Genomic DNA, 15501 nt, shown 5'->3' on the forward strand with positions numbered 1-15501 from the left:
TACAGTAAAACAGAATCTATTAATTACATCTCTCTTAATACCTATGCTGCTATAATCCGATGTACTGACCTGCAGTTTGATCCAGAAAGAGCTGCAGGAAATGAGACGCAGTGTGAAAATTCATTTTGAGTGCAGCCAATTTTCTTTGTGCCTGGAAAAAAAAAAAAGAAAACCACAGGCTGTAGATACAGCTAAAGTATCCGGATCCATTGAAGTTATGCTCATGTTGTTGACTTACACACACAAAATCCAATGTATTTCATTGGGATTTGATGTGATGGACCAACAGAAAACAGACCAAAATTATTAAGTGCAAGGGAAAGAATACATGAGATCTTTGTTGGCAGATACCATAAGACTTTTTCTTTGTAGCAGGTCAAAACACAGAGAGAGGAGACTGCAAACATGTGGAACAAAGGCTCCCATTTGAGGTGCAAATTTGAAAATAACATATATGCAAAATATGACCCAAAACTGGAAAATCCATTGTAGTTGAAAAATATCTGAATATAAGACAGCAGTTCCAAGGATGTTTAGCAAAGCTTGAAATTTGATAATCACAGGCATCGGGTGGAAACTGAACACAACCGTTTTGTCTGGAGTGCTTATAAAAGCAACAAGTTGTAAAAGAAAAGAAATGGAGATTTCTTGTTTTTTTTTGCTAACGGGTTATATAAAGCTACATTTGCGTAATGCTTTTTGAAGGGAAGTCAGAGTGGCTCGGGTAAATGGGGCATACGTGAACCTAACCTCTGCTGCTCGAGCTGCAGTTTCTAATCGTGGCTAATGGAAGGTGATAGAGTTAAGCTGGCTGAATGGCTAATTAAGTTCCACTTAATTAATCCCTTTGGGAAGATTTGTCCTCCACATTTGATTCATCCTTTTAAAAGGGCCAAGAGGCACCAGCCTCTCTTCCAGTCTGACCAGTGTCTTGGTCAGCGGCATCGACTGCAAGACCTCAGTCTGTTTCTTTGAGAACATGCAGATTACTCTGTGGCACAAATGTTTGACTTTTGAAATCAAATATTTAAAGACAGTTACTTTTTAAGATGAATTCTTGCACCGTTTTGAAAAGTTGAGTTCAACTTGTGGTGCATGTAAATAATCAAAGCTTTGTCTAAATCACTATTTGTCATAAATTAACACTTGAGGTTTTTGACGTTTTGTCTCTTATGTTGGTAAGAGACACAGCTCCACCTAGTGTTCAAGAGATGGCGTCTATAGTTAGAAACAAATCTGAGCTGGTAGAGATTTTATTAGATTTATAAAATGTAGGTCACTTTTGTAAAATGATTAACTTGTTTTTATCATATTTTAAGGTTTTCTATGTTTATATTTTGCTTCTAAGCAATGTGGTGTTCCTCTGTGAATCTGCATTGCTCCTGCAGGTGGTGATCGGAGACAAAGTCGTCCTCAACCCTGTGAATGCAGGACAGCCTCTCCATGCCAGCAGCCACCAGCTAGTTGACAACCCGGGGTGTAACGAGGTACGACTGTTATAATAATAAATGTGTTGAGATGTTCATACAGCATTTCTCTGTGTTCTTTTTCTCAGGTTAATTCTGTAAATTGCAACACAAGCTGGAAAGTTGTTCTATTCATGAAATGGAGTGACAACCTAGAAACTATACTCAAGGGGGTAGGTACTGACACAATAGACATTACTTGATTTTTTTTTTTGTCTACAACAGCAAAAATTGACATTTACTTGATCATATCTTATGGGCTTTTTTGTTTTGTTTTGTTTTGTTTTAGGGTGATGTCGTGCGGTTATTCCACGCAGAGCAGGAAAAGTTTCTAACTTGTGATGACCACAGGAAGAAGCAGTACGTTTTTCTCCGAACCACCGGTCGACAGTCGGCGACTTCAGCCACCAGCAGCAAAGCACTGTGGGAAGTGGAGGTTGGTGACATGTGTTCCCAAAATACAATCCGTCCCCCGATCAATTAAATGCTGATTCCTGATGCGGAAACAATGCTGGCTTTATTTTAAATGCCGTTTCTTCTCTCATCACCAGGTGGTGCACCATGACCCATGCAGAGGAGGTGCAGGATATTGGAACAGTCTGTTCAGGTTTAAGCATTTGGCCACCGGCTGCTATTTGGCTGCAGAGGTGGGTGAGGTGTGTGTCGGTGGATTACCCCCACCCCCTTTTTTTTTTTCTGAGCTGGCAGCAATAATTAAACACCAAGAGACTTCTAATTTATTGACAGTTTTTCATACACAACAAGAGCAACACAAAGTATTTTAGGGAAGATGAAAACAAAAGGTAATAAAAAACAACATATGGAGATAATAATGTAAACAAGGAAATTATGTGGAAAATATCTGAACTGTTCTGTTAATGAGGAGGAGATGCTAAAGGTGGACATGTAAATATATGATGCACAAATCCTAACATCCTTTAAAAAATGATAAAATCCTGATAAGTGTTGATTTGATGAATGTGTGCTGTATTTTTATATGTTTGTATTGTGTTTTAGTGCTTTGTTGTTGTGCTGTAAACTTTAGCAGGTGTATTTTGTCACCGTCTGAAAATAATGACCCAAGTCTATTTTTGCCAAAAAAGACGCAATGATTATTTTTGCAAAAATAACTTCTGGCAAAACAGAAAGTATATCAGGAGCATGACTTTAGTGGAAAAGCTGCATATGATTGAATATGTTATTTTTTCAAAGAAACGTCTACATGTTCTGCTATGATAAGCAACTAGCATCACCAACTATGTATTATTGTTATAGAGAGCCCGACATCTGGCTGATATTAATTGTAGTTCCAACAATTCTTTGCAATGTTGTTGTGATCAGTAATTTTGCAAAAGCAATGCATTTTAAATAGTTCTGCATCAAAACCACCTTAAAATCTATTCCGAAATGTCCAGGAAGCAGAGATTTAAAAACTGCAGTTACTTATATTTTATTTAAAGAAAAGAAGTACATCATTCCTAAATGAATGATTCATTGGATAATGTTTTTCAAATGGATTTTCCAGGTGAACCCAGACTTTGAGGAGGAGAGCGCTGAGCAGCGATCTTCTGTAAGTCTGATGTTCTCTCGTTGTTGGAGCTTTGCCTCTGCTTCGTCGTTCTTGGGCGTTTTAAAAATCTGCTCTGGGTTTCTCTTTGTTGCTCCAGGTGGTGGACTTTACACCCTTCAATTTTCAGGTATTGTCACACAATCCATAGATGTTTGTTCTTTGCTACGCCAGTGTGGATATGCATATTCAATTCTGCACTCGAATCCAGATTTGGCATAAAATCTCATCATTTGCTTTGTGTGTGTCAGTAGCTCCTACCTACCACAAGGTGTCACTGTGTAATCATCTTAGTTGATGCTCAGCAGTGCTGGTAGTTATTGAATAAAAATATATTTTGTTTTCTTTAAGAGCACAAATACAGCAAATTCCAGCATCATCTTAGAGTAGAAGGCTTAAAAAACAGAGGATGTTTGTAAATGTACATAAAATTACTTATCAAATTTAAATAGTTTCAGTATGATTTACCTTTGTTCACTTAGCATTGTTATTTACCTTTATGGTTAAGGATTGTTGCCACTGATTCTTAACTCTCTTACAGGTGTGTGCAGGGCGTCCTTTACTGTATTTTTATTTTTGTTTTAGCTGGATGCTGATAACGAGGCTCTGCGAGGCCGCCTCCGCGCTCCACAGGAGAAAATCATGTACACCCTGGTCCCTGTACCCGACGGCATGGAGGTGTCGTCCATCTTTGAGTTGGACCCCACCACCCTAAGAGGAGGGGATTCGATGGTTCCCAGGTACAGCATGGTTCCCAACAAAACCCGGTCCAAACTGTGAATGAGTTCGAGCTTCTAAAATCCTCCATCTGAAACTCGTGTTACAACCAGGACTGGGCTTAAAAATTAAGTCTCATATTTTTTCAGTTTCCGATTCTAATCTATTTTCTTTCCCTCATGTTTTTTTTTCCTTTAAAGAAATACCAATAACGGAAAATGTCGAAAAGAAAAAAAAAAAAAAGTACAGCAAAAACAACTGGATTTTATTTCCCTCGGTGAGCTGACCTGAATTCAAAGTCAAAATAAAAAGATGTAAAACATGTTTGTCATGATAGTTCTTGGGTGAGTTAACATCCCTCTGGAAACCAAAGAAGTTCATTAGTGATGAACAATTCCAGATTTTTAAACAATTAAATCTTCAAAAAACAAAGAAAATCTATTCATTGCTTTCCCCTAGTTGCAAACATTTTACATTACAGCCAAGCTTGATTTTAATAATTGAGAAATTATGTTATAGCCAAAATTGGCATTTGAGGAAGAGCAGTATAAAAAAATCGACCGAGACCTTTTATAATTTGCCATAAGACAGCAAATGTCTTAAATGTCATGTCTTAAATTGGCCCAATCAAGATCCAGACCTAAATCCAACTGCGAATCTTTAGGAAGATAAATAGTTTTTCTTGGATGCTCTCCAGCCAAACTAACTGAGCTGGAGCAATTTTCAAAGATGAATTAGAAAAAATAAATAAATCCAGTTTCCTAAATGTGCAAAACTGGTAGAGAGGAAACCTGAAAGACTTGCAGCTGTAATCATCTGTTACTTGAAAGTACTTAAACTCGGAGCAAAATCATTTTATAAAGGAATGAAAAAGAAGGAAAATTCAAGACGCAAACTTTCTTGCTATGAGTTCGACGACGCATTCACTTTCAATGAAAACATAGTACTGAAGGAATCTTAAAGTGTGGGGTAAAAAGAAAACCTTGACAAATGACAACTATGTTGATGAAACACTGTCCCTTCATGAAGACCACAGTGATGTCAAAAAACAACATTTCAAAGAGGAAAAACATGTGAGTCATGTGTTTTTGTGGAGGGGGAATTTAAAGCATCAGTTGAAACTAGTTTCTGTGGTGTTGAGTTTAAAAGTGGGCAACTGTGGACACGGACCAGTTTTGCTATGTGCTGTCTGTTCTGACTGTGCGATCACTCTCTTTTGACTAAAAGCAGATCTTTTAAACACAAGAACAGTATAAAGGCAGAACAGTATAAAGGCAAAACAGGATATGTGCCAGGCTTGCCTAGATGAAAACAAGAAAGGGAGAAAACTCCCAGATTTCAAAATATCAACATAATTATTGATGTTTCTACGCAAGAATACAAACCACATATTATGTAAGCTGCACACACATTTAGTGGGGATGTTTTGTAATCTGATCTGCATCTGATACCGTCCAAATGGTGGGTATTATGTAAAATTGACCTTTTTTTTCTTTTTGTTTTTTGTCATAAAGTTATTCCCTCATCAAAAGCACACCTGTATGCCTCCGCTTCACAGAACACGCCTTCCCCACTCAGCTCCTCCAGACTAGTGGCAGCAGCATTTAGCAAACACCTGGCAGAGCTGAGAGTCTGCTGACCTCATCATATGAACGACTTCTCAGTTCAATGTTCCTAAGAAACATTAATGAGAAGCATTTTGTGACGGCATGCATGTGAAAGCAGCGTGTCGGAAAGAGTAGAAGCTTCTTAAAGAGACAGAGATCAATTTCAGTTTGTAAAGTCAAAGGTTTTTTACATTCTTTTTGATATGTAGAGCATATTTATAACAACCGAAGGGAGCATAAGCTTTAAATTGCACGACTGGAGTTATAAAACTAAATTAGTTTAAGGATTTTTTTGGCATCACGCCTGTTTGTATGCAGCAGCAAAACATTTATTTATGGACACGGGCCTTCTTGGACAACGTGCAGCTGGCTCTACCAGAGGTCTTACAGCATTGTGCAGTTGATCAAAACTTGAGTTTCAGTCAAAAGTTGGACATTGGCAGCTCTTCTGTAAATTCACTGACTGCAATTTCCCCAAAACATCACATACATATGTAGCCGCTCCCAAAAATAAGGAGTTTGTCGCTCCAGTGCCTCGATAAGATGTCGACGTCTCCCCTGATGGCTGATGGATAAGCTCTAGCGCCGTGGCTGAAATGTGAATATATCTCATGTAAATGTTTACATTCGTCACCGCCTTGATTTTTGATGACCTGTTAAGTGAAGAGGCTTATTCATGAAAGTTTTTAAGGGTGTTTCTTAATGCAAACACAGCAATTGCAAAATTGTTTTTTTTTTTTCTTTTTTTTTAATTTACACTAGCAGAATATTAAAAAAAGTGTTTTGCATATTTGTAATAGAAACACAGTGACTTGACTGCTATCAAACGGCTCTATGTGCCTGGAAAATATATTGCACCGCCCCTTTAAACAGCAATGTTGTATTCCTGCCTTTGTTGACTGCAGTCTTGTCATCTGTGTTCAGGTTTTGCTTTGTTTACAACTTCTTTGATTGCATGGTACGAGGGATGAATGTTTAGTTCTGAAAGTCCAATGGTGTACTTATCCTTGCGAGATGAAAACAGAGGCTACGCAGCTTGATTAGAGCCTTTACAGTGTCATACCCTTTCTGTGTTTTTGGTCACGACTACCTGTCACTTCAACCTGAAGTAACCCTGCCTCTCAGACTTTAGCCACGCCAGCTAATTAGCGCCTGACAGAACTGGCACACAAAGGTTAGCTCGTTAGCCTCTGTGGCCAGTTACATAATCTTTGCTAAGAATGTGGCTACTATCTGCGTTGTGCGCCTGAGGCCAGGCTGATGACACAGACAGTCACACATGGGGCAGGCCGGGTGATGTTACAGTGAAGCCTTTGGCGTAGAAGTTTAATACGCGCTTACAGGAGCAATAAGACCACACAAGCCAATGCTAGCTAATCACTACACATGCAACACAGTTCACCGGGGAGGCAATAAGGTTGCAACAGACACTGACTGATTATTATAGTCATTTATTTATTGGGTGTGCCTTTTTATCACAGTACATTGTGCAATAAATCATGTTGTTGTGCACTTTCCTCTCCGTTTTCCTTGGCACTGTTTCAGAGAGCTGCTTCTTTATGGTGTTTGTTTTATTGTCAGGTGCTGCATTTCATTACTTTAGAGGTAGTCGAACACTTGTAACATGTCTTGAGTTGTCTTGATTGACTTCTCAACAATTCATAAAGCTATCTAGAAGATACCTGTAGGCCTCTATATGTGTGATTTACGAGTTGTCTCCTTCACACAAAAACATGATGTCTAAATTTAGGTTTTGAAATCTAAGGGAGACCGTTATTGTTGAATGTCAAGTAGAAAATGGAAAGAGTTTGTTCCAACCCAATTAGTATACGACTTCTGTTTTTAGATGTGGCGATCCACCTACACACAAACGTGGAAGAACATTCTGTGGTCAGATGTTACATGAATTGACGTTTTAGGCTTTCAAAATAACATGCCGCCTTCAAATACCATCCCCAGCAATGACATGGGAGCTTGTCACAGTTGGTGGGAGGATAAATGTATCTAAACGCTGAACAATCCTAGAGGAAAACCTGATGAAGGCTACAAAATACTTGGGTCTGGGGAGGAGGCTCAGCTCCCAGGAGGACGACCACAAACAAATCTATAACGTATAAAATATGTTACAGATTAAACCATCTTTGGTCCAGTCAAAGTCCAGACCTAAATCCAGTTGAGAAGATTTGAAATTGTTCAGACATACTCCACCCAAACTGATTGACTGACCTGTTTTTGCAAAGACCTGTTTTTTGTTTGTTGAAAAGTTACTTTTAAGCTGGTTTTGTCTTATTTCAAGTGTACTTGTTAATATTTTGTTTCTTGTGGTGTCCTGGAAAGGCGAAATGTTGGAGATTGAAAACAAATAAATACCACCTTTTTGCCAAAAGTTTTGAAAAACATCTATTACTTCTGCTATGTAATTGTTCATTATTTTTTGTTGACTTGAAATCATCATCCTTCTGGGTTTTTTGTTTGTTTTTTTTGGGTTTTTTTTTTCTTAAAAGCGACTCTTGCCTTTCAGGAGTTCCTACGTCAGACTTCGACACTTGGTCTCCAACACGTGGGTTCATAGTACCAACCTCCCAATTGACAAGGAGGAGGAGAAACCCGTCATGCTGCAGGTGCGGGGTTTGCCCACTGCCATCAGTTGACCAAGTGTAATGCTGATCAGTCTGCTTTGACAGCTGGACGTTTTGCTACGTTTTCCAGATTGGAACATCAGCCGTGAAAGAAGACAAGGAAGCGTTCGCCATAGTCCCGGTGCCTCCATCAGAAGTGCGAGATTTAGACTTCGCCAACGATGCTAGTAAGGTGTTAGCTTCTATAGCTGGCAAGCTGGAAAAAGGAACCATTACGCAAAATGAAAGGAGGTATGCTTCTCAGTCCTCCTTACTACAGTATGTCTGGTACTGCGTTATTTAAATTGATCATTCGTAAACATGGGAGTGTAATTTAACAAAAATCTGCTCGAGTGAAATGCTTTCATCTTCACTTTCCAGGTTTGTGACAAAGCTGCTAGAAGATTTGGTTTTCTTTGTGGTGGACATCCCCAACAGTGGGCAGGACGTGTTGGAGATCATGGTCAATAAACCCAATAGGGAGAGACAAAAACTGATGAGAGAGCAAAACATCCTTAAACAGGTAGGCCTTTAACTCTGTAGACTTCATATTAGCTGGCATAAGGTTATACCAGACGTTTGAAAACAACAACTTATTGGTTTTCTTTCCAGATTTTTAAGCTTCTCCAAGCTCCTTTCACAGACAGCGGGGACGGTCCCATGCTACGACTGGAGGAGCTGGGAGATCAGCGCCACGCTCCGTTCAGGCACATTTGCCGGCTCTGTTACAGAGTTCTCCGCCATTCCCAACAGGATTACAGAAAGAACCAAGTAAGCTGCAAATTGCTGCAATAAAAACTCACAATTTTTATTATTATTATTATTATTTTTTGTCATAAGCAACACGGTTTTTATTCTGTTCACAGGAATATATAGCCAAACAGTTTCGCTTCATGCAGAAGCAGATTGGGTACGACGTTCTGGCAGAAGACACAATAACGGCTCTGCTCCATAACAACCGGAAGCTGCTGGAAAAACACATCACCGCTGCTGAGATTGACACCTTTGTCACACTAGTGAGAAAGAATCGGGAACCGAGGTGATTTCAGATTAACAGAGTGAGATAAAAGCTGTTGATGTGACCAGGATTTGTTTGTAAGGTTTCTAAAAGAATATTATTGGCTATAAATATATTAACCGAGGAAAACCTGTCCAGTTATTGTAATTCTTCCAGGTGTTAATCATGTTGAGTGATGTTTAAGGGGCAGTATTATGTAAAATTGATCTTTTTGAGCTTTACAGCATGTAAAGCTCAAAAACATGTAAAGCTCACTTATTTTTTTTATGCATTTTTGAGAAATCCTTTGATCTCCATGGCAACCATCCAGCTGGGTGGACTAGTCCCGCTTTAGAGACGTAACTCCTCTTCAGACCTGCAGTGTCCAAGCCCTCACTCCGCCATTCTCCCACTCAGCTCCTTCAGACTAGCCAGCAGCAATTAGCAAACACCTGGTGGAGCTGAGTGTCTGCTGAGCTCATTATAGGAGCTACTTCTCAGAGCAACACTGGTAAAAATGTTAAACACTTAATAGAGGAGCCATGTTGTGATGACTTCCTGAAGACGGAGCATTAGAAAGAGCAGGAGTTTCTTAAAGAGACAGAGGCCCAATTTCAAGGCGTTAAATTACAAAGTCAAGTCGTATTTAATATACATAGCATTTTTATAATAATTAAAGGCAACATAGTTACTTGACTGTGCTATAAAATCATCCTATGTGACTGGGAAACGCATAATATTGTCCCTTTAACAAAATATGAATTTATCTATGATGCATGGGCTTTATTCCAGATATATGCCCTAAAATTAAAATACATAAAATAAATCCATGTTTTGCAGCTTCAGCCTCTCCGATGCTTATAAAATAATCTGTTCACAGATTTCTGGACTACTTGTCAGATCTCTGTGTGTCCATGCACAAATCCATCCCAGTTACTCAGGAGCTCATCTGCAACGCAGTGCTGGACAGCAGCAATGCTGACATCCTCATTGAAACTAAGTAAGACACTCATTTCAAGAGAGAGAGAACTGGAGGAGCAAACATGAGCACTAAAAGAACACCATCGTTTTTCTACTTATCACCAGATTAGTACTGTCCAGGTTTGAGATTGAGTCAACGGTAAATGGGGAGGATCCTGCAGAGGCAGAAGAGGTGGAGGAGGTCTGGTTGTTCTGGAAAGACAACTGCAAGGAGATCCGCAGTAAGAGCGTTCGGGAGTTGGCCCAGGATGCAAAGGAGGGTCAGAAGGAGGACCAGGAAGTGGTCAGCTACTACAGGTGAGATGTCTTGCACGAAAAGACTATTAAAACATTAGAAGTGCCTTCAAAAAGTGATGATACTTCATGTAAATTTCCACATTTTGTCATGTTACAGCAAAATACAAATTAGTTATTGGGGATTTTAGGTGACATGCATCATTTAGAAGTAGAATGAAACATATGAATGGTGTGGAGTGACTTTGCCTTCAGAAGTTGCCTCTTAAGTAAATGGAGTCAAAGTTTGTGGATTGCAAATTCAGTGTGATCTCTAGAGGCTCCTAGAAGTTGGAACATTAGAGGATAGACAATATCCCAAACTTGGAATATCTCTTCAACTCAGTCCATTATTTGAAAATTAGGAGAATATGATTCAGTTGCATTAATTACCAGGACATGACCTGGTAAACTTACAGCAGAACCTTAATCAGCAAAGAGGATTTTGGTAATTTTGAAGAAAGTCACATAAATCCAGAACTCGGGTGGCAGAATCTGTTAACAGGACAACTGTTAATACAGATTTTATGCCCATAATGTATCAAATCATTTCTTGCATTAGTATTACTCTCCCAGGTTTGATCCCTCTAACACTCCCATCTCTCTCCATCCAGGTGCCAACTCAACCTCTTTGCTCGGATGTGTCTGGACCGCCAGTATTTGGCCATCAACAAAATCTCTGGTCAGCTTGATGTCGATTTGATCCTGCGCTGCATGTCCGACGAAGACCTGCCCTTTGACCTGAGGGCCTCTTTCTGCCGCCTGATGTTGCACATGCACGTGGACCGGGACCCTCAGGAGCAGGTCACGCCGGTCAAATATGCTCGTCTGTGGTCCGAGATTCCATCTAAAATTGCTATTGATGAGTGAGCTTCACCTCTGTGTACTTTTAATTGCTGTGCATTCGCCATCCGAAGACGCCTCTCACATGTTCTGTCCGTGTTAAACAGCTACGATAACGACGGGACCACTAGAGATGAGATCAAGGAGCGTTTCAGCCTCACCATGGATTTCGTTGAGACCTACCTGCGAGAGGTGGTGTCGCAAAACATTCCCTTCTCTGACAAGGAGAAAAACAAGCTCACCTTTGAGGTAATTCTTTTCTTTTGAGGTTTGTGAGTAGATGAGAGTCGAATAAATATCTTCAAACTTTATTATTTGCAGGTAGTAAACCTGGCCAGAAACCTCATATACTTTGGCTTCTACAACTTCAGTGACCTGCTGCGCTTGACGAAGATCTTACTCAACATTTTAGACTGTGTTCATGTCAGCACTGTTTTCCCCATCAACAAGATTGAGAAGGGAGATGAAAGCAAAGGTAAGCAGTTTGTTTCTGGAGCCCAACTTGAGCCGTTTTACCACCTGAGATATTCAAGACAAAAGGAACACCAAGTCGGTTTGTCTCAGATCGTCATTATTTGATTTAGTTTGGATGTTGCTCCGTGTTCTTCAGGTGGCAGTAATGTAATGAAGTCTATTCATGGAGTGGGGGAGTTGATGACGCAGGTAGTGCTGCGAGGAGGGGGCTTACTGCCCGCCACACCAACCCATCAGCCTGAAGGAGATGTGGTGAAAACGCAGACCGAACCCGAGAGAGAAGACATCATGGTTATGGACACGAAGCTCAAGATTATCGAGATCCTGCAGGTACGTGTCGGTGAAATGTCTAATTGTTCAGGAACAAATATTAGTCCATGCTGTAACGTTTTATTTTTTCCTGTAGTTCATTCTAAACGTGCGGCTAGACTACAGAATTTCATGCCTGCTCTGCATTTTCAAACGTGAGTTTGATGAGAGCAATCCTCAAGGAGACAACGCTGTCAGTGCAAATGGAGGCAACAACATCACACCTCAGATGCCTGGTATGGAACCACATTACTTAATTAAGCAGATTTTTTTTTATTTGATACTTTGATTCGTAGAGTTGGTAAAAGTGTCCTAACTCTGAACTGTAGGAAATCTTGACTTCGAGAACATTGAGGAACAAGCAGAAGGGATCTTTGGTGGGAGGTAACTCAGATTCTCTGTATTGGCAGACTTTTTTTTTTTGTGAAATCTCCAGTGGAATGTTATAAATAAAAATAAAGTTCTTCCATAGCTTAGGGAATGTTATCTATTTTTGTTTTTCCCAAAGCGAGGAAAACACTCCTTTAGATCTGGACGATCACGGTGGTCGGACATTTTTGAGGGTCCTGTTGCATTTGACGATGCACGACTACCCACCGCTTGTGTCCGGAGCACTTCACCTGCTCTTCAGACACTTCAGCCAGAGGCAGGAAGTCCTCATGGCCTTCAAACAAGTAAACCATGCCAGATTTCACTTTTTTGTTTCTCTCAAAAACTAACTTTAGAAGTATGTTTTTTTGCTGATAAAACGGGTTAAAATTGGCAGCAACATACAATTAATTTGACTAGATTTCAATTTGTATTTCTGAGTAGAATTACACAGAAATACACAAATTGGTGCCCAATGTTCGCTGAATATAGACAACAACATGACCCTGGAAAGATGAGTAGCAATAGACAATTAATAAAGATTTCTTAAAGATGCCTTAATGAATCCAAATCTCACCAATTTTTAAAATGTGATTAATCAACTAACAAAAATAATTAGTATCAATTTCAACATCTGGATAACATTTCATGTTAAAAGGAGATGAATAAGAGCTAATTTGTGAATAAAGCATGTGAACCTTTAGCCCAATGAGACGCTAAATATTAACTAGCAACAACTGCCTCAACGTTAACAAACGGCTTGCTAGCAATCTTTTAGCATTAGCACTGTTGCTAAGCTAGCTGAAACTGAGCACAAAGTTGAACTCTGGCTCAAACACGGAAACCTTTTTAACCACAAATCTTCTGACAGTCCTTATATTTAACTGAGTTGGTTTTTAAGTCATGTCATGACACAACACATCTAACTACACATATATCATTATTACTGACGGCAATCATACAACGATTCACAGTAATAGTAGCCTGAATTTACATCAACAGAGCAGCCATTCAGCAAGATGTTAACAACCAAGTATTCTTCATTTTAATCCATATGTTATTTTATCCAAAATTAACTTCAATTATTTATAGGTTCAGCTGCTTGTTACCAGTCAGGACGTCGAGAACTACAAGCAGATTAAGTCCGATCTGGACCAGCTGCGGTCTATTGTGGAGAAATCTGAACTCTGGGTTTACAAGAGGCAAGGAGAGGACGGGATGGATGGAGATGGCCCTTCAGAGTCTGACAGCAAAAAGAAGGTTGCCTTAATATTTCCTCAGATGCCCTCAGTATTAAACCATAAGACTTAGTAGGATCCAAAAATATGACAAAGTAATTTTTGTTGTCTCCATACAGGGAGATTCTCCTGGTTCAGACAAGAAGTCAGAAAGCACCAGCAGCTACAACTACAGAGTTGTGAAAGAGGTGCACTAGTTTTTGTATTTTGATCAGCAAGTTTAAAAGGGATTTTATTCTATTCTTTGTTTCAATCTTGCTTAGATCCTTGTACGTCTCAGTAAACTGTGTGTCCAGGAGGGCATCTCAGGGAAGAAGAGCAAGAAACAGCAGCAGCGGCTGCTGAGGAACATGGGAGCCCACAGCGTGGTGCTGGAGCTGCTGCAGATCCCCTACGAGAAGGTTCAAAAGTCTAACTCGGCAGTGAATTACATGCATGCTCATAGCGGGATCTTGAAAGATTTGCATACTTTTCACTCAATCTGCATCCACCTCCTTTTTGTTTTTAGTAACTAATAACAAAGTTTTTCGTTTTGACTGCAGGGTGAAGATGTTCGAATGCAGGACATCATGAAATTGGCTCATGAATTTCTGCAGAATTTCTGCGCTGGGAACCAGCAAAACCAGACTCTTCTCCACAAGCACATCAACTTATTCCTCAACCCAGGAGTGAGTGTTGTCTAAAAGTTACATTTTACACATGAAACATTCTGGGAAAGCTGATTTTTTTATTTATTTTTCCACCTTTCTTTTCATTCTCATAGATCCTTGAGGCTGTCACCATGCAGCACATCTTCATGAATAATTCGCAGCTGTGCAATGAAATCAACGAGCGTGTCGTTCAGCACTTTGTCCACTGCACCGAGACACATGGGCGACACGTCCAGTACCTTAAATTTCTTCAGACAATTGTTAAAGCTGACAACAAGTTCATAAAGAAGTGTCAGGACATTGTCATGGCAGAGGTAAGTCTGTGGAAATCGAGTCAATGTAGATTTTATTTTTTTAATCTAGCATGAACTAGATTGCATTTGACGATGCAATCTAGTTGTTTGTATTCTAGGTCTTTCATTCTAGGTATTTAACAAGAAAGTTAGGTCTTTCACTAACTTTCCTGTTAGTGAAAAACCACTAACAGGAAAGTGGTCTTTCCTGTTAGCGACCACTAATGTTTTTTTTTTTTTTTTACAACTGCACTTGACGTACACTATAACCACACATTCTGATGACTGTGCCCGTCAATTCACTCATATAAAAAGATAAATGAATGTATTTAATTCATTTGTTGAATTGAATAATTTTTTTTGGCCTACTGGAGTGGAAAATTGCCTTTGGCTCTGAAACATACAAGAAAAACAGGCAAGAATTATAAAAAGGGATGCATACCGATTCACTTTTTTCACATTCGATGAAGAGATCTGAGGTTTATTATTGCCACTTTTACAGAAAAAGTGCTGAATTGACTTAAAACGTTTTGTTTAAACACAGATATAAATGTACTGAATTACATATTTATTTATCTGCACCAGTACAACAGAGTTTAATACTCCAAAGTATTGTGAAGATAATCACAAGTTTGGTCAAACATGTAAAAACAACACAACTTTAATCTGTTCAGACTGTAGAATTAGGAATATAGCAGCCAATAAGAAATAAATGATAAAGAAACTGAACTGACAAAACCAGTAGGTTCACTACTTTGGTCAAAAGTAAAAATAAATTGCAGCAAGCCTTCTTTCAAATGGTTCAGAAAGTATAAATAGGAATTCTAAATATAAAATAAAGGCCGCTCAGAGCTCAAAGCATAGAATTAGACTGAATAGATATCCCATAAGCATCGGGAACATTGTCACAGATACCCAATCTAGAATATTTTTTTAATATCAGGACCAATACAGATATTAACATTGGATTGGTGCACCTCTACTTTTTAATCTGCTCTTAGTTTGAACCCTTCAGGCTGTTGCTGTAACTTATTAAACTGGTATACATCAGAAATGTGTGTAAATGCCAAACTAAATGTCAGTAATTTGACCTTTAAAA

At 39.2% G+C, this 15501-nt stretch overlaps 1 protein-coding gene across 18 annotated transcripts in view; it reads left to right on the forward strand.

Annotated features, from left to right (window-relative positions):
- itpr1b (inositol 1,4,5-trisphosphate receptor, type 1b) overlaps nt 1–15501 on the forward strand; it is a 122698-nt gene that overhangs the window by 18147 nt on the left and 89050 nt on the right. For 14 of the 18 annotated variants that reach the window (XM_081607413.1, XM_008410435.3, XM_008410442.3 and 11 more), the window contains 26 exons: nt 1389–1487; nt 1556–1639; nt 1756–1902; nt 2018–2122; nt 2992–3036; nt 3134–3163; nt 3619–3773; nt 7879–7978; nt 8067–8227; nt 8357–8498; nt 8588–8746; nt 8842–9014; nt 9853–9972; nt 10059–10250; nt 10841–11092; nt 11177–11318; nt 11391–11544; nt 11680–11873; nt 11950–12088; nt 12182–12236; nt 12361–12526; nt 13314–13481; nt 13579–13647; nt 13723–13860; nt 14002–14127; nt 14223–14423. In XM_081607413.1, coding sequence (XP_081463539.1) covers nt 1389–1487; nt 1556–1639; nt 1756–1902; nt 2018–2122; nt 2992–3036; nt 3134–3163; nt 3619–3773; nt 7879–7978; nt 8067–8227; nt 8357–8498; nt 8588–8746; nt 8842–9014; nt 9853–9972; nt 10059–10250; nt 10841–11092; nt 11177–11318; nt 11391–11544; nt 11680–11873; nt 11950–12088; nt 12182–12236; nt 12361–12526; nt 13314–13481; nt 13579–13647; nt 13723–13860; nt 14002–14127; nt 14223–14423 — 3516 coding nt within the window. The remainder of the gene's footprint in view (nt 1–1388; nt 1488–1555; nt 1640–1755; nt 1903–2017; nt 2123–2991; nt 3037–3133; nt 3164–3618; nt 3774–7878; nt 7979–8066; nt 8228–8356; nt 8499–8587; nt 8747–8841; nt 9015–9852; nt 9973–10058; nt 10251–10840; nt 11093–11176; nt 11319–11390; nt 11545–11679; nt 11874–11949; nt 12089–12181; nt 12237–12360; nt 12527–13313; nt 13482–13578; nt 13648–13722; nt 13861–14001; nt 14128–14222; nt 14424–15501) is intronic. The other 4 variants (XM_008410437.3, XM_081607415.1, XM_081607416.1 and 1 more) reach the window with 1 other exon arrangement.

Source organism: Poecilia reticulata, chromosome 5, assembly GCF_904066995.2.
Source record: "Poecilia reticulata chromosome 5, P_reticulata-male-v2, whole genome shotgun sequence".
Taxonomy (NCBI): Eukaryota; Metazoa; Chordata; class Actinopteri; order Cyprinodontiformes; family Poeciliidae; genus Poecilia; species Poecilia reticulata.